Source organism: Heterodontus francisci, chromosome 20, assembly GCF_036365525.1.
Source record: "Heterodontus francisci isolate sHetFra1 chromosome 20, sHetFra1.hap1, whole genome shotgun sequence".
In the NCBI taxonomy this organism is placed as follows: Eukaryota; Metazoa; Chordata; class Chondrichthyes; order Heterodontiformes; family Heterodontidae; genus Heterodontus; species Heterodontus francisci.
In genome coordinates, this window is record NC_090390.1 from 39,258,542 (window position 1) to 39,277,658 (window position 19,117).

Below are 19,117 nucleotides of genomic sequence, written 5' to 3' on the forward strand. Positions count from 1 at the left end.
AGCGCGAGAAAGAGAGCGCGCGAAAGAGAGCGCGAGAAAGAGAGCGCGAGAAAGAGAGCGCGAGAAAGAGAGCGCGAGAAAGAGAGCGCGAGAAAGAGAGCGCGAGAAAGAGAGCGCGAGAAAGAGAGCGCGAGAAAGAGAGCGCGAGAAAGAGAGCGCGAGAAAGAGAGCGCAAGAAAGAGAGCGCAAGAAAGAGAGCGCAAGAAAGAGAGCGCAAGAGATGGAGGATCAGCAGGGAGGCTATTGGTTCAAATTAGGAGCTGGGTAATTAAATGTTTTTTAATCGTAGTAGTGTAACAGTAAGTGTTATAAGGAGAGTATAACAGAGCAGGACTAGAAGTATTACTTTCAATTTAGTTTAAATCAAGCATAGTATCAAACATCCAAATATTTCACATCTAAATTAATTAATTAAATAGAATAGAGATGGCTGGGCAGGCGATGCGTTGCAACTGTAGTATGTGGGAGCTGGTGGACGCCGGTGCGATCCACAGTGGCCACATCTGCAGCAAGCGTTGGCTGCTCAAGGATCATCGGCTCAGAGTTGATGAGCTAGAGTCCAAGCTGCGGAAACTGCAACACATCAGGGAGGGAGAGAGTTACCTGGACACTGTGTTTCAGGAGATAGTCACACCCCTTAGATTAATTACATCAAATTTGGACTGTGGTCAGGGACAGGAGGGTGTGACTGCAAGTGTGGCAGGTATGGAGATCCAGAATTTAGCTCTGAAGGAGCCTCAGCCAGTGCCCTTATCCAATAGGTACGAGGTTCTTGCTCCTAGTGTGGACGAGGGCACAGACTGCAGGGAGGATGAGCAAACTGACCACAGGGAGGATGAGCAAACTGATCACAGCACCGTGGTTCAGAGTGCTATTCAAGTGGGCGGGGGGGGGGGGGGGGGGGGGGGGAAGAAAGAGAAATGTAGTAGTAATAGGGGATAGCATAGTTAGGGGAATAGACATTGTTCTCTGCAGCAAAGACAGGGAGTCCCGAAGGCTGTGTTGCCTACCTGGTGCCAAGGTTAAGGACATCTCTTCTGGGCTGGAGAGGAACTTGGAGTGGAACGGGAAGGATCCAGTTGTCGTGGTCCACGTAGGTACCAATGACATAGGTAGGACTAGGAAAGAGGTTCTGCTGAGGGACTATGAGCAGTTCGGGGCTAAATTAGAAGCAGAACCTCAAAGGTTCTCAAAGGTAATCTCCAGATTACTACCTGAGCCACGTGCAAATTGGCGTAGGGTAAATAAGATTAGAGAGGTAAACGTGTGGCTCAAAGATTGGTGTGGGAGAAATGGGTTCCGATTCATGGGGCACTGGCACCAGAACCAGAACTGGGGAAGGAGACAGCCGTTCCATTGGGACGGGCTTCATTTGAACCATGCTAGGACCAGTGTCCTGCCAAATCGTATAATTAGGGTTGTAGATAGGAGTTTAAACTAATTAAGTGAGTGGGGGGGGGGGGGCGGAGGGTTCAATTGAAATAAAGTTTAAAAAATCAAAAAGAAACGAGAGAGCAGAGGTGCAGGGTAGTGAAGAGGCGAACGGTAATCAAAATGTGACAGGAAGGGGCAGAAAATATAAGCAGAGGAGTGCAGCAGAAATTAGAACCAGAATGAGTAATAATGGTAAAAAGTCAAAGCTTAAGGCTCTTTATCTGAATGCACACAGCATTTGTAACAAGATAGATGAGTTGACAGCACAAATAGAAATAAATGAATATGATTTGATAGCTATCACAGAGATGTGGTTGCAGGGTGACCAAGACTGGGAACTCAATATTCAAGGGTATTCGATGTTCTGGAAAAATAGGCAAAAAGGAAGTGAGGTAGCTTTGTTAATAAAGGAAGGTGTCAGTGAGGTGGTGAGTAGTGAAATAGATGCAATAAATCGGGATGTGGAATCAGTTTGGGTGGAAATAAGGAATAGCAAGGGGAAGAAGTCACGGGTGGAAGTCGTCTATAGGCCCCCGAAGAGTTGCCTCACTGTAGGACAAAGTATAAATCGGGAAATAATGGAGGCGTGTATGACGGGCGCTACAATTGTCATGGGTGATTTTAATCTGCATATTGACTGGACAAATCAGATTGGCAGAGGTAACATGGAAGACAAATTTGTAGAGTGCATCAGGGATTGTTACTTAGAGCAATATGTTGCAGAACCTACACGGGAACAGGCTATTTTAGATCTAGTAATGTGTACTGAGGTAGGTTTAATAAGAGATAATGTAGTTAAGGATCCTCTAGGGGGTAGCGATCACAACATGGTAGAATTTCAAATTCAGTTTGAGGGCAAGCAACTCGGGTCTCAAACCAGTGTTCTCAACTTAAACAAGAACAATTACGGAGGTATGAAAAAAAGAGTTGTCTAAAGCGGGCTGGGAAAATAGACTGAGAGAAAGTCAGTGGATGAGCAATGGCAAACATTTAAGCAAATAGAACGCTCAGCAGAAATTTATCCCAGTCAAAAAGGACTCAATGAGAAGGATGAACCACCTGTGGTTAACAAAGGTGGTCAAGGGCATACAAAGTGGCGAAAACTAGCGGTAGGCCAAAGGACTGGGAATTTTTTTTTTTGTCGATGACTAAAAAGCTAATAAAGAGGGAGAAAATTGATTATGAAAGTAAATTAGCAAGAAATATAAAAACAAACAGCAAGAGCTTCTACAGGTATATAAAAAGAGAGTAGCTAAAGTGAGCGTGGGACCCTTGGAGGATGCGACTGGAGAATTGATAATGGGGAACAGGGAAATGGCAGATAATTTAAACCAATATTTTGCATTGGTCTTCACGGTGGAGGACACTATAAACGTCCCACAGATATCAGATAAGCAAGTAGCTAATGGGAGGAAAGATCTTGTAACAGTCTCTATCACGAGGGACAAAGTATTTGGCAAACTAATGGGACTAAAGGCAGACAAGTCGCCAGTATCTGATGGTCTGCCTCCAAGGGTTTTAAAGGAAGTGGTTGCAAAGATAGTGGAGGCATTGGTCGAAATATTCCAGAACTCACTGGATTCTGGGAGAGTCCCAGCAGATTGGAAAACCGCTAATGTGATGCCACTGTTCAAGAAGGGAGGGAGACAAAAAGCAGGAAACTATAGGCCAGTCAGCCTAACATGCTAGAAAATGCTAGAGTCCATTGTTAAGGAAGAACTAGCAGAATATTTAGAAAAGCTTAACGCAATCAAACAGTCAACATGGTTTTGTGAAAGGGAAATCATGTTTGACAAATTTGCTAGAGTTCTTTGAGGATATAACAAGCAGAGTTGATAAAGGGGAACCGGCAGATGTAGTGTATTTAAGGTGCCACATAAAAGATTACTGTACAAGACAGGAGTTCACGGTATTGGGGGTAATGTATTAGCCTGGATTGAGGATTGGTTAACTCACAGAAGATAGAGTGTCAGGATTAATGGGGCTTTTTCAGGTTGGAAACACGTAACTAGTGGAGTGCCGCAAGACTCATTCCTAGCCTCAATTATTTACTATCTAAATGACTTGGAGGAGGGGGCAGAGTGTAATACATCCAAATTTGCTGATGATACAAAAATAGGCGGGTGGGCATGTTGTGATGAGGACATAAAGAATCTGAAAGGGGATATAGGTAGGTTGAGTGAGTGGGCAAAAATTTGGTAGATGGAGTTTAATGTAGGAAAGTGAGAGATCATGCACTTTGGTAGGAAGAATCAAAAGGCAGACTATTATTTAAACAGAAAGAGACTCCAAAAAACATGCAGCACAAAAGGGATCTGGGTGTTCTTGTGAATGAACATAAAAAGTTAGCACAGGTACAGCAAGTAATTAAGAAGGCAAATGAAATTTTGGCTTTTATTGCTAGGGGGTTGGAGTTTAAAAATAGGGAAGTCTTGTTACAACTGTACAGGGTGTTGGTGAGGCCGCACCTGGAGTACTGTGTACAGTTTTGGTCCCCATATTTAAGGAAGGATATACTGGCATTGGAGGCAGTTCAAAAGAGATTCACTAGGCTGATTCCTGGGATGAAGGGGTTGACTTATCAGGAGCGGCTAAACAGGTTAGGCCTTGATTCATTAGAGTTCAGAAGAATGAGGGGTGATTTTATTGAAACGTACAAGATTCTGAGGGGGCTCAACAGGGTAGATGTTAAGATGTTTCCGCGAGTGGGGGAATCTCGAACTAGGGGTCATAATTACAGAATAAGGGAGGACTCATTTAAAACTGAGATGTGAAGGAATTTCTTCTCTGAGGGTAGTGAATGTCTGGAATTCTCTACCCCAGAGAGTTGTGGAGGCTAGATCACAAAGTATTTAACGAGGAGGGAGATAGATTTTTGAAATATCGGGGAGTTGAGGGCGATAATCAGCCATAATCTTATTGAATGGCGGGGCAGGCTTGAGGGGCCAAATGGCCTACTCCTGCTCCTATGTCTTATGTTCTTATGTTGTACCCCGCCCATTCCAGGTATTAGTCTTGTAAACCTTCTCTGAAATGCTTACAATGCATTTACATCCTTCCTTAAATAAGGAGACCAATACTGTACACAGCACCCCAGATGTGGGTCTCACCAATGCCCTGTACAGCTGAAGCATAACCTCCCTACTTTTGTACTCAATTCCTCTCGCAATAAATAATAACATTCTATTAGCTTTCCGAATTACTTGCTGTACCTGCATACTAACCTTTTGCGATTCATACACTAGCACACCCAAATCCCTCTGCATCTCACAGCTGTGCAATCTCTCACCATTTAGATAATATGCTTCTTTTTTATTCTTTCTGCCAAAATGGACAATTCCACATTTTCCCACATTATACTCTATTTGCCAGATCTTTGCCCACTCATTTAACCTATCTATATCCCTTTGTAGCCTCCTTATGTACGCTTCACACCTTACTTGCCTACCTATCTTTGTGTCATCAGCAAATTTAGCAACCATACCTTCGGTCCCTTCATCCAAGTCATTTAGATAAATTGTAAAAAGTTGAGGCCCCAGCACTGATCCCTGTGGTACACTACTCGTTGCATCTTGCCAACCAGAAAATGATCCATTTATGCCTACGCTCTCTCTCTCAGGTCACTTCTAAATGCTTGATGAAAAATTAAGGTGTCTTATTGAACCTTTTTTCATGAGCTATGTGATATTACAATGTACCTGTAAAGTACTGAGATTGCAGTAATAGTCTTGAATAATCTTGGGTGGAAGATCCTGAAGGACATCTTCCTTCATTCGGCGTAGCAGGAATGGAAGTACTTGTCGATGCAATGCTTCCATTGCAAGAACACCTATGACATGATGCATAATGGATAACATTTACTCTGAATTGCTGATTTTTAACTAATGCATAAATAGAAAATTGAAAACTGAAATCTCATTACACCAAATTACTCTTCATTAATTACTATCTTGTCAATCAGAAACAATGATGCACAATTACACAGTCATTTTTTATTTTATTTTATTTAGAGATACAGCACTGAAACAGGCCCTTCGGCCCACCGAGTCTGTGCCGACCAACAACCACCCATTTATACTAACCCTACAGTAATCCCATATTCCCTACCACCTACTTACACTAGGGGCAATTTTACAATGGCCAATTTACCTATTAGCTGCAAGTCTTTTGCTGTGAGAGGAAACCGGAACACCCGGCGAAAACCCACGCGGTCACAGGGAGAACTTGCAAACTCCGCACGGGGTGGGGGGGGTGGTTGGGGCTGAAGGTTAAGTGTTGAAGGAAAATGGGGGGGGGGGGGAAAGAAGATAGATTTATTGGTGGTACACTGTGGGGGGGTGGGGGTGGTGAACAGCCCTTTAAATATTTAAATGACCCGGCAGGGCAGGCTGCCTTTTAAAAATGCACACAGGCAGCTGACGCCATTACCGGGGGCAGGAGAAGGAAATCCAGCCCCCCATTTGCGAGAGACACATAATAAATACCAAGCATGGTGTGCCCATCAGATCTGATCTCATACCACACAGTTCAGGAAACAAGACAATAATATAGTAGGGCAGGATTACACCTATGCAGCCCATCCAGATTGAAAATGGCAGGCCTATTAGCTAGATCAACCTGGGACAAAGGATTGCACACAGAAATTGAAAAAAAAACAAAAATAAACTTAGTAACTGAGACAAAATTCAAAATTGCTTTTTGAACATTTTTCAAATTAATGGAGTAACATTTTTGTGAAACATGAAAGCATGATCACTTTAGACCATTTCAAGTACAGTACCTTTCAAAATGTCATGGTACAGGAGATGCTTTTGTGTATTTTCTGCTGCATATTTGATTTAGATACAAGCTGTTAGTTAATCCTTTATAGAGCTATTAGTGTCTACTTGTCTGTCATAAAGAGTTTAATGTACTTTTTCAACAAAAATTACAAGAACTGGGGGAGCACCATAATAGCAATGAAGCAGTACTAGTAGCTCCAATGACAGAGCACCACCTCCAACAAACTGGGGACCAACAGCAAACTCCAGCAGTAATCTGAGCTATTACGATATGTACAAATCTTCCCCAGCCGGCAAGGACAGTGCATCCCAGAAAATTAATATACCAACAATGATTAAGACTTAGAAAGTTGTATATGCATGAAGCTCATTTCATTACCTTTTGCGAGGAGCAGCCTTGATAGAACGGGGTGCGGAGCGGACTTTCAGCTGAGCGGTCAATTTCAGTAAGTTACAAGTTAATCCCTTTTTTGTTTCGGAGGACCGGGGACTGCTGGGTAGGGGAAAACTATTTATTTGGGCAGTTTTAAAATCTTTGTCTTTTGCGAGGAGCAGCCTTGATAGAACGGGGTGCGGAGCGGACTTTCAGCTGAGCGGTCAATTTCAGTAAGTTACAAGTTAATCCCTTTTTTGTTTCGGAGGACCGGGGACTGCTGGGTAGGGGAAAACTATTTATTTGGGCAGTTTTAAAATCTTTGTCTTTTGCGAGGAGCAGCCTTGATAGAACGGGGTGCGGAGCGGACTTTCAGCTGAGCGGTCAATTTCAGTAAGTTACAAGTTAATCCCTTTTTTGTTTCGGAGGACCGGGGACTGCTGGGTAGGGGAAAACTATTTATTTGGGCAGTGGCAGTACCCGAGACACTACACGTGTAGTGTCTCCCACCCACCCTCCTCCTCTAACCAAAAAAAAGGACTCTAGGGTGTTGATAAGGTAAGCTTTTTATTTAAAACTTCAGTCCGTCGGATTGCTAAGCGAACAAGTTTTGACTTTTTTTTTCGTTTGGTTTTTCAGTAGATTTATTGGGAATCTAGAATAGTGGGAATGGAGGTAAAGGCAGTTGTATGTTCCTCCTGCATAATGTGGGAGGTAGGGGTCGCCAAGAGTGTCCCTGCTGACTGCATCTGCGGGAAGTGCACCCAACTCCAGCTCCTCGCAGACCGCGTTAGGGAACTGGAGCTGGAGCTGGATGAACTTCGGATCATTCGGGAGGCGGAGGGGATTATTGACAGGAGTTATAGGGAGGCAGTCACACCTCAGGTAAAAGAAGTAGGTAGATGGGTTACCGTCAGGGGAAGGAAAGGGAACCAGCAGGCAGTGCAGGGATCCCCTGTGGCCGTTTCCCTCAACAACAGGTATACCGTTTTGGATACTGTTGGGGGGGACGACTTACCAGGGGTAAGCAATGGGGTGCAGGTCTCTGGCACAGAGTCTGTCCCTGTTGCTCAGAAGGGAAAAGGGAAGAGGAGCAGAGCATTAGTCATTGGGGACTCCATAGTTAGGGGAACAGATAGGAGGTTCTGTGGGAACGAGAGAGACTCACGGTTGGTGTGTTGCCTCCCAGGTGCCAGGGTACGTGATGTCTCCGATCGTGTTTTTGGGATCCTTAAGGGGGAGGGGGAGCACCCCCAAGTCGTGGTCCACATAGGCACCAACGACATAGGTAGGAAGAGAGATGGGGATTTAAGGCAGAAATTCAGGGAGCTAGGGTGGAAGCTTAGAGCGAGAACAACCAGAGTTGTTATCTCTGGGTTGTTGCCTGTGCCACGTGCTAGCGAAGAGAGGAATAGGGAGAGAGAGGAGTTGAACACGTGGCTGCAGGGATGGTGTAGGAGGGAGGGTTTTGGTTTCCTGGATAATTGGGGCTCTTTCTGGGGTAGGTGGGACCTCTACAAACAGGATGGTCTTCACCTGAACCAGAGGGGTACCAATATCCTGGGGGGGAGATTTGTTAGTGCTCTTCGGGGGGGTTTAAACTAAATCAGCAGGGGAATGGGAACCTAAATTGCAGTGCCAGTGTACAGGCTGTTGAGAGTAGTGAGGTAGGGGATAAGGTTACAGGGACGCAAGAGGGCACTGGCAAGCAAGAACTTGGTTTAAAGTGTGTCTACTTCAACGCCAGGAGCATCCGGAATAAGGTGGGTGAGCTTGCAGCATGGGTTGGTACCTGGGATCCTGATGTTGTGGCCATTTCGGAGACATGGGTAGAGCAGGGGCAGGAATGGATGTTGCAGGTTCCGGGATTTAGATGTTTCAGAAAGAACAGAGAAGAGGGTAAAAGAGGGGGGGGTGTGGCATTGTTAATCAAGGAAAGTATTACAGCGGCAGAAAGGACGTTTGAGGACTCGTCTACTGAGGTAGTCTGGGCCGAGGTTAGAAACAGGAGAGGAGAGGTCACCCTGTTGGGAGTTTTCTATAGACCTCCGAATAGTTCCAGAGATGTAGAGGAAAGGATAGCGAAGATGATTCTCGACAGGAGCGAGAGTAACAGGGTAGTGGTTATGGGGGACTTTAACTTTCCAAATATTGACTGGAAATACTATAGTTCGAGTACTTTAGATGGGTCTGTTTTTGTCCAGTGTGTGCAGGAGGGTTTTCTGACACAGTATGTGGACAGGCCAACCAGGGGCGATGCCACATTGGATTTGGTACTGGGTAATGAACCCGGCCAGGTGTTTGATTTAGATGTAGGTGAGCACTTTGGCGATAGTGATCACAATTCGGTTAGGTTTACCTTAGCGATGGGCAGGGACATGTATATACCGCAGGGCAAGAATTATAGCTGGGGGAAAGGAAATTATGACGCGATTAGGCAAGATTTAGGATGTGTAGGATGGGGAAGGAAACTGCAGGGGATGGGCACAAACGAAATGTGGAGCTTATTCAAGGAGCAGCTAATGCGTGTCCTTGATAAGTATGTACCTGTCAGGCAGGGAGGAAGTTGTCGAGCAAGGGAGCCGTGGTTTACTCAAGAAGTTGAAGCGCTTGTCAAGAGGAAGAGGGCGGCTTATGTTAGGATGAGACGTGAAGGCTCAGTTAGGGCGCTTGAGAGTTACAAGCTAGCCAGGAAGGATCTAAAGGGAGGGCTAAGAAGAGCAAGGAGAGGACACGAGAAGTCATTGGCGGATAGGATCAAAGAAAACCCTAAGGCTTTCTATAGGTATATCAGGAATAAACGAATGATAAGAGTTAGAACAGGGCCAATCAAGGATAGTAGTGGGAAGTTGTGTGCGGAATCAGAGGAGATAGGGGAAGCGTTAAATGAATATTTTTCGTCAGTATTTACAGTAGAGAAAGAAAATGTTGCCGAGGAGATTACTGAGATACAGCCTACTAGGCTAGATGGGATTGAGATTCACAAGGAGGAGGTGTTAGCAATTTTGGAAAGAGTGAAAATAGATAAGTCCCCTGGGCCAGATGGGATTTATCCTAGGATTCTCTGGGAAGCCAGGGAGGAGATTGCAGAGCCGTTGTTGTTGATCTTTAAGTCGTCATTGTCGACAGGAGTAGTGCCGGAGGACTGGAGGATAGCAAATGTTGTCCCCTTGTTCAAGAAGGGGAGTAGAGACAGCACTGGTAATTATAGACCTGTGAGCCTTACTTCGGTTGTGGGTAAAATGTTGGAAAAGGTTATAAGAGACAGGATTTATAATCATCTTGAAAAGAATAAGTTCATTTGCGATAGTCAGCACGGTTTTGTGAAAGGTAGGTCGTGCCTCACAAACCTTATTGAGTTTTTCGAGAAGGTGACCAAACAGGTGGATGAGGGTAAAGCCGTGGATGTGGTGTATATGGATTTCAGTAAGGCGTTTGATAAGGTTCCCCACGGTAGGCTATTGCAGAAAATACGCAAGTATGGGGTTGAAGGTGATTTAGAGCTTTGGATCAGAAATTGGCTAGCTGAAAGAAGACAGAGGGTGGTGGTTGATGGCAAATGTTCATCCTGGAGTTTACTTACTAGTGGTGTACCGCAAGGTTCTGTTTTGGGGCCACTGCTGTTTGTCATTTTTATAAACGACCTGGATGAGGGTGTAGAAGGGTGGGTTAGTAAATTTGCGGATGACACGAAGGTCGGTGGAGTTGTGGATAGTGTCGAAGGGTGTTGTAGGGTACAGAGGGACATAGATAGGCTGCAGAGCTGGGCTGAGAGATGGCAAATGGAGTTTAATGCGGAGAAGTGTGAGGTGATTCACTTTGGAAGGAGTAACAGCAATGCAGAGTACTGGGCTAATGGGAAGATTCTTGGTAGTGTAGATGAGCAGAGAGATCTTGGTATCCAGGTACATAAATCCCTGAAAGTTGCTACCCAGGTTAATAGGGCTGTTAAGAAGGCATATGGTGTGTTAGCCTTTATTAGTAGGGGGATCGAGTTTCAGAGCCACGGGGTCATGATGCAGCTGTACAAAACTCTGGTGAGGCCGCACCTGGAGTATTGCGTGCAGTTCTGGTCACCGCATTATAGGAAGGATGTGGAAGCTTTGGAAAGGGTGCAGAGGAGATTTACTAGGATGTTGCCTGGTATGGAAGGAAGGTCTTACGAGGAAAGGCTGAGGGACTTGGGGTTGTTTTCGTTAGAGAGAAGGAGGAGGAGAGGTGACTTAATAGAGACATACAAGATAATCAGAGGGTTAGATAGGGTGGATAGTGAGAGTCTTTTTCCTCGGATGAGGATGGCAAACACGAGGGGACATAGCTTTAAGTTGAGGGGTGAAAGATATAGGACAGATGTCAGAGGTAGTTTCTTTACGCAGAGAGTAGTAGGGGCGTGGAACGCCCTGCCTGCAACAGTAGTAGACTCGCCAACTTTAAGGGCATTTAAGTGGTCATTGGATAGACATATGGATGTAAATGGAATAGTGTAGGTCAGATGATCGGCGCAACATCGAGGGCCGAAGGGCCTGTACTGCGCTGTAATATTCTAATTCTAATTCTAATTACCCATTTACAAAAATGGTACCCAAGATGAGGGATTACAGTTACATGAATAGACTGGAGAAGCTGGAGTTGTTCTCCTTAGAGGAGAAAAGGCCAAGAGGAGATTTAACGGAGGTGTTTAAAATCATGAAGGGTTTAAATAGTATAAAGAGCAACTGTTTCCAAAGGCTGAAGACCAGATAACTAGAGGGCAGATATAAGGTGATTAGTTAAAGAATTAAAGGCAACACAAGCAAATAATATTTGCAGAGTGAGTGGTTAGGATTTGGAATGCACTGCCTGATAGGGTGAATAGTAACCTTCAAATGGGAATTGGATAAATACTTGAAGGAGAAAAAATTGCAGGGATATGGGGCAAGAGTTGGGGGAATGGGACCAATTGTCCCATTCCAAAGACTCAGCATAGGCTCAATGGGCTGAATGGCCTCCTTCTGTGCTGTGCTATCCTCTGATAGTACTCTGTAACTTTCTAAATGCAGAGTTCAATTCCAGAACATGAAATTGCAGAGCCACTTCAAGGTGAAAGTATTTGTCTTTCCACCTTTATTGGTAATTTCTGTTCCAGTATGCTTTGGCTATCGAGATAATTAAGTGTACTTTATCTTATTACAATAACTTGACAATGATAGGAAAGTTTATAAACAGTAAAATGCTGCCAGGATGCATGAGGATCACTTGGAATCTTGACTGGTGTTTCTTGGAACAATTAGTATCATCTCTATCTGCTTTCCAAGGAGTTGTTTGCTTGAAAAAAAAAAGGTGTTTACTAACATTTGGTACACATTGGTACAAATGACATAGGTTAATAAAAAGGATGAGGTCCTAAAAGCAGAATATAGGGAGTTAGGAATTAAGTTGAAAAGTAGGATCTCAAAAGGTAGTGATCTCAGGATTATTACCAGTGCCAGGTGCTAGTCAGAGTAGAAATAGCAGGATACAGCGGATGAATACGTGGCTGAAGAGATGGTGTGAGGGAGAGGGTTTTAGATTCCTGGGACATTGGGGGAGATGGGACCAGTACAAACTGGACGGGTTACACCTGGGCAGGACCGGGACTGATGTCCTAGGGGGAGTATTTGCTAGAGTGGTTGGGGAGGGTTTAAACTAAAATGGCAGGGGGATGGGAACCTTTGCAAGGAGTCAGAGGAGGGGGGAATCAAAGACAAGAACAAAAGACAGCAAGGGGAAGAAGAAAAGTGATAGGCAGAGAAATCAAGGGCCAGAATCAAACAGAGCCACAGTGAAAAATAGTGGGAAGGGGACAAGTAATGTTAAAAAGACAAGCCTTAAGTCTTTGTGCCTTAATGTGCAGAGCATTCACAATAAAGTGGATGAACTAATTGCGCAAATAGATGTAAACGGGTATGATATAGTCAGGATTACAGAGACATGGCTGCAGGGTGACCAGGGATGGGAAATGAACATCCAGGGGTATTCAGTATTTAGGAAGGACAGACAAAACGTAAAAGGCAGTGGAGTTGCATTGCTGGTTAAAGAGGAAATTAACACAATAGTGATGAAGGATATTAGCTCTGACGATGTGGAATCTGTATGGGTAGAGCTGAGAAACACTAAGGGGCAAAAAACGTTAGTGGGGGTTGTATATAGACCCCCGAACTGTAGTGGTGATGTTGGGAAGGGCATTAAACGGAAATTAGAGACGCATGCAATAAAGGAACATCTGTAATTATGGGTGATATTAATCTGCATATAGATTGGGAAAATCAAATTAGTCACAATACTGTAGAGGAGGAATTCATGGAGTGTGTATGGGATGGTTTTCTGGACCAATACGTTGAGGAACCAACTAGAGAACAGGCCATCCTAGACTGGGTATTGTGTAATGAGAGAGTAATAATTGACAATCTAGTTGTGTGAGACCCCCTGGGAGTGATAGAATTCTTCATCAAGATGGAGAGCGACGTAGTTGATTCTGAGACTAGGGTCCTGAATCTCAATGAAGGAAACTACGAAGGTATGAGGCGTGAGTTGGCTATGATGGATTGGGAAACGTTACTTAAAGGGATGACAGTGGGTAGGCAATGGCAAACATTCAAAGAGCGCATGGATGAACTGCAACAATTGTTTATCCCTACCTGACGCAAAAGTAAAATGGGAAAGGTAGTCAAACCATGACTTACAAGGGTAATTAGAGATAGCATTAGATCCAAGGAAGAGACATACAAATTCACCAGAAAAAACAACAGACCTGAGGATTGGGAGCAGTTTAGAATTCAGCAAAGGAGGACCAAGGGATTAATTAAGAAGGGGAAAACAGAGTACGAGAGTAAGCTTGCGGGGAATACAAAATACAAAAACATGGTTTGACTACCTTTCCCATTTTACTTTTGCGTCAGGCAGGGATAAACAATTGTTGCAGTTCATCCATGCGCTCTTTGAATGTTTGCCATTGCCTATCCACTGTCATCCCTTTAAGTAACGTTTCCCAATCCATCATAGCCAACTCACGCCTCATACCCTCGTAGTTTCCTTCATTAAGATTCAGGACCCTAGTCTCAGAATCAACGACGTCACTCTCCATCTTGATGAAGAAACTGTAAAAGTTTCTATAAGTATGTGAAGAGAAAAAGATTGGTGAAGTCAAATGTAGGTCCCTTACAGTCAGAAACAGGGGAATTTATTACGGGGAATAAAGAATTGGCTGACCAACTAAATGCATACTTTGGTTCTGTCTTCACAAAGGAGGACACAAATATCATACCAGAAATGTTGGGGAACACAGAGTTTAGTGAGAGGGAGGAACTGAAGGAAATCAGTACGAGTAGAGAAATGGTGTTGGGGAAATTGATGGGATTGAAGGCTGATAAATCCCCAGGGCCTGATAATCTACATCCCAGAGTACTTAAGGAAGTGGCCCGAGAAATAGCGAATGCATTGGTAGCCATTTTCCAAGATTCTATGGACTCTGGAACAGTACCTACAGATTGAGGGTAGCTAATGTAACCCAACTATCTAAAAAGGGAGGTAGAGAGAAAACAGTGAATTATAGACCAGTCAGCCTGATGTCGGTTGTGGGGAAAATTCTAGAGTCCATTATCAAAGATTTTGTAGCAGAGCACTTGGAGAACAGTGGTAGAATCGGACAGAGTCAGCATGGATTTACAAAAGTGAAATCATGCTTGGCAAATCTACTAGAATTCTTTGAGGATGTAACTAGTATAGTTGATGAGGGGGAGCCAGTGGATGTGGTTTATTTGGAGTTTCAGAAGGCTTTTGACAAAGTCTCACATAAGAGATTAGCGTGTAAAATTAAAGTTCATGGGATTGGGGGTAGTGTATTGCGATGGAATAGAAAATTGGTTGGCAGACAGGAAACAAAAAGTAGGAATAAACGGGTCTTTTTCCAAATGGCAGGCAGTGACTAGTGGGGTACCGCAGGGATCGGTGCTAGGACCCCAGCTATTCACAATATATATTAATGATTTAGATGAGGGAACTAATTCCAATATCTCCAAATTTGCAGATGACACAAAACTGGGTGGGAGGGTGGGCTGTGAGGAGGATGCAGAGAGGCTTCAGGGTGATTTGGACAAGTTGAGTGAGGGGGCAAATGCATGGCAGATGGATAAATGTGAGGTTATCCACTTTGGTAGCAAAAACAGGAAGGCAGATTATTATCTGAACTGCTATTAACAAAGAGGGGAATATGCAACGAGACCTGGGTGTTTTCGTACAACAGTCGCTGAAGGCAAGCATGCAGGTCCAACAGGCGGTAAAAAAGGCAAATGGTATGTTGGCCTTCATAGCGAGAGGATTCGAGTACAGGAGCAGGGATGTCTTGCTGCAATTATACAGGGCTTTGGTGAGGCCACACCTGGAATACTGTGTGCAGTTTTGGTCTCCTTATCTGAGGAAGGATGTTCTTGCTATAGAGGGAGTGCAGTGAAGGTTTACCAGACTGATTCCTGGGATGGCGGGACTGACGTATGAGATCAAGTCAGTTAGGATTATATTCGCTGGAGTTCAGAAGAGTGAGGGGGGTCTCATAGAAACCTATTAAGTTCTAATAGGACTTGACAGGGTAGATGCAGGAAGGATGTTCACGATGTTGGGGGAGTCCAGAACCAGGGGTCATAGTCTAAGGGTATGGGGTAAACCTTTCAGGACTGAGATGAGGAGAAATTACTTCACCCAGAGAGTGGTGAGCCTGTGGAATTCGCTACCACAGAAAGCAGTTGAGGCCAAAGATTTTGTATGTTTTCAAGAAGGAGTTAGATATAGCTCTTGGGGTGAAAGGGATCAAAGGATATGGGGAAAGTGGGAACAGGTTACTCAGTTGGATGATCAGCCATGATCATAATGAATGGCGGAGCAGACTCGAAGGGCCAAATGACCTACTCCTGCTCCTATTTTCTATGTTTCTCTGTGCCCCTCGACCCTCTCTGTGCCATCCTCCCTCCCTCGTGCCATCCTCCCTCCCCCGTGCCATCCTCCCTCGCCCCCATGCCCCCCTCTTTCTCTCTCCCCCCCCCCCCGTCCCCCCCGTGACCCCCTTTCTCACACTCCCCCGTGGCCACCTCTTCCCCCCCCCCCACCCCCAATGCCCCCCTCTCTCACTCACCCCACCCTCTCCACCCTCTCTGCACCCCCCACTCTCCCCCATCTCCCCTCCCCGTGGCCCTCTCTCTTTTTCTCTCCCCTCCCTGTGACCCTCTCTCTCCCCTCCCTGTGACCCTCTCTCTTTCTCCTTCCCCCCTCACCTCTCTGCCTACCACTCCCCTCCCCTCCCCGTGCTTATCTCTCTTCTCTCTCTCACACTGCTCCCCAGGCCGATGCTTAATTAGAGGGCTGCCTGACTCTCAGCCTGCTCCCTCAGCGCTGCGCCGCCCTGCCACTCGCCTCTAGCCATGTGCTGGCTCGCTTCCTGCTCTCCCCGCCCCCCTGCAGCAGCTTTTCCCACTCACTCCCCGAGCTGTGTGAAAACAGCAAGGGCACCCGACCTAGCGCGCCTGAGCAACAAACTGCCAATCAGTGCTCACCCCACCTGGGCAGCCCGCTGTCAGTCACAAACACTGAGCAATCACAGACAGGCGGCCCCTGTCCATCAGACAAAGGTCCCGTCTACCCCCTCTGTTTGGCGTAGACTTTAAAAGGAGAGCCATCATTGAAAGCTGAGCCACGGGCAGCCTGTCAGTTACAGTGGATCAGCGGGCCGATGGAAATCCTTGGCGGGCCATATTCTAGCCCAAGGGCCATATGTTGGATTAGCCAGTTTTAAAATAACTTAGCCTCCAGGTTATTTCAAAGCACAAGTTTAAAGGCTTGGAGCAAGACATTTAAAATTACAACGGACTTCAAAATTTTTACCATGAACACTTTGCCAACCTCCAATGCTGCTTCAATGGCAACTGAACTAAATAGCAGAAATCACTCATGGGTGTGACTTCAATGCAGTGCATAAATAAAGTTCTCATTTCTTGTGCACCCTGCATTTATGCGCTGTTCTCTCAAAATAGCCCAGTCTTTGGATAGCTCTCTGGCAGAATCAGGATACATCTCTAAATTGGTAACTTGTTGCATATCACGTAAGAATTACCAGTTCAAATCTTTATATTCTGGGCTAAAGCTAGTTTTCAGCAAATGAAAAACAAAATAGCACAATGACCAAAATAAATGTGGGAATAGAGAGGAGAAAGTTAGAAAAGGAAGTTAGGTTAGTCTTAGTACACAAAAAACGAGGGTCAAATTCGATTAGGCACAAAAAAAGTAAAAGATGAAGAATGGGAAAGAAATTGCATAAATGGATAACAAGAATTACTTAAAAAAAAAAATTAAAATTGCATTTTAATTGATTATATAAGTTTACAACCAATGTTACTTCACTAACGCTTCAGTGTCTCTGTAAATCATCTGCAAACTTAAAAACATTTGACCCTGGGGGACAGAAGTTTCACAAAACCTGCTAGTATTCCAAGGATTAAGAACATGGAAGGTAACTTGTCCAAAGAATTTTCATGCCTAAAGTAATTATAAAGTGCATTGCCATATTTTGCCCAATATCTGAGCCACTTAACACAATTTAAGGAGGCTCGCCTTGTGACGATGAGGTCCAGCTGGTGCCAACGACGTGATCTAGGGTGCCTCCAAGAAACCTGGTGACAGGGTTTAGTATGAAAGAACGAGTTGGTGATGCAGAGGTTATGATAGGTACATAACTCAAGCAGTCTCTGTCCATTCTCATTCATCCTTCCAATGCCATAGCGCCCAAGGCAGGAGGGCCATGAGTCATGTTCGGCCCCAACCCTGACATTAAAGTCCCCCAGCAGGAACAGATGTTCGGTATTGGGGATGCTACAAATGATACTATGGAGTTCCACGTAGGACTGGTCTTTAGCTTCAGGTGGGGAGCAGAGTGTTGGAGCATAGATGCTGAGTAGGTGTACTGGACCAGAGGCGGTGAGCAGTCGGATGGACAGTATGCGTTCTGAGCCATTTGAAGGTGGCTAGATCCTTATGAGCAAAGAGTTTCTGATGGCGAAGCCCACTCCATGCTGTCTTGGTTCTTCAGGATCCCTACCCTGCCAGAAGAAGGTGTAGTCTAGCTCTGTTAGAGATCCGCTCGCAGGGAGGCGTGTCTCCTGAAGTGCTGCAATGTCCACATTGAGTCTACTGAGCTCGTTGTTAATGATGGCGGTCTTCCGAGAATCATTGATTTGTGTAAGGTCTTCCGACAGGCCAGGACACATAGTTCTGACGTTCCAGCTTGCAAAACGAAGGGCTGGTACCTTCTTTCCTTTTTTCATGCTGTTTGGTGTGTTGTTGCAGTCCACTTTTCGGGCAATGACCCTGAGCTCCAAGCACCCATTGAAGCAGGTGGACTGTGGCGGGACAGAACTTTATTGACCGGGGGCTGCCCGGTTTGAGGCGGGCGGTAGCTGTCCAGTGAGGTGCGATGACCTCTCCCACCAACAAAGGCAACCCGTGGCGCCCAATCTCTACGCCAATTGAGCTGGACTTATAACCCGTAACTGCTGCCTTCCGTGTTGTTTCGGTCGCTGTGAGGCGACTATGGAGTGACCTCTCCATGGCGCATGCCTGGGCGAATGTATGGAGGTTGTGAGTTGCCTAAGCGTCAAAACCCCCCTCTCGGCCTTTCTGGTGGGGTCCAAAGGAGTGCAGAGCACGACATTTGGTACCGGTATGGCTGCAGGAACTGCCGGAAACATGCCAAAGGTGACACATGACCGCCTACGGGGTTCCGCTCCGGATTTTCTGCTGGGGTTTACTGCGACACAGACCACTCCCTGGTGTACAGCAAGGTTAGACTCAAACCAAAGAAGCTGCATCACTCCAAGCAGAAGGGCCACCCACGCAGAATTGCTTATCCATAGCTGTTACAAAAATTTCTAAATTCACTTGAAAAAGCCCTTCAAAACACTCCTACAGGGGATGCAGAGACCAAATGGGCCCACATCAGAGACGCCATCTATGAGTCAGCCATGACCACCTATGGCAAACGTGTGAAGCGGAATGCAGACTGGTTTCAATCTCATTTTGAAGAGCTGGAACCTGTCATAGCCGCTAAGCGCATTGCACTGCTGAACTACAAAAAGCCCCCAGTGAGTTAACATCCGTAGCACTTAAAACAGCCAGAAGCGCTGCACAAATGACTACTGGCAACACCTATGCAGTCATATTCAGCTGGCCTCAGACACTGGAAACATCAGAGAAATGTATAATGGCATTAAGAGTGTTTCTGGGCCAACCATCAAGAAGATCGCCCCCCTCCAATCTAAATCAGGGGACACAATCACTGACCAACGCAAGCAAATGGACCGCTGGGTTCAGCACTACCTAGAACTGTACTCCAGGGAGAATGTCGTCACTGAGACCGCCCTCAATGCAGCCCAGTCTCTGCCAGTCATGGATGAGCTGGACGTACAGCCAACAAAATCGGAACTCAGTGATGCCATTGATTCTCTAGCTAGCGGAAAAGCCCCTGGGAAGG

At 45.4% G+C, this 19,117-nt stretch overlaps 1 protein-coding gene across 8 annotated transcripts in view; it reads right to left on the reverse strand.

Moving 5' to 3' along the window:
- Positions 1 to 19,117, reverse strand: part of btaf1 (BTAF1 RNA polymerase II, B-TFIID transcription factor-associated) — a 210,103-nt gene that overhangs the window by 26,381 nt on the left and 164,605 nt on the right. For all 8 annotated transcript variants that reach the window (XM_068052646.1, XM_068052653.1, XM_068052652.1 and 5 more), the window contains one exon: positions 5,133 to 5,263. In XM_068052646.1, the coding sequence (XP_067908747.1) occupies positions 5,133 to 5,263 (131 nt within the window). The remainder of the gene's footprint in view (positions 1 to 5,132; positions 5,264 to 19,117) is intronic.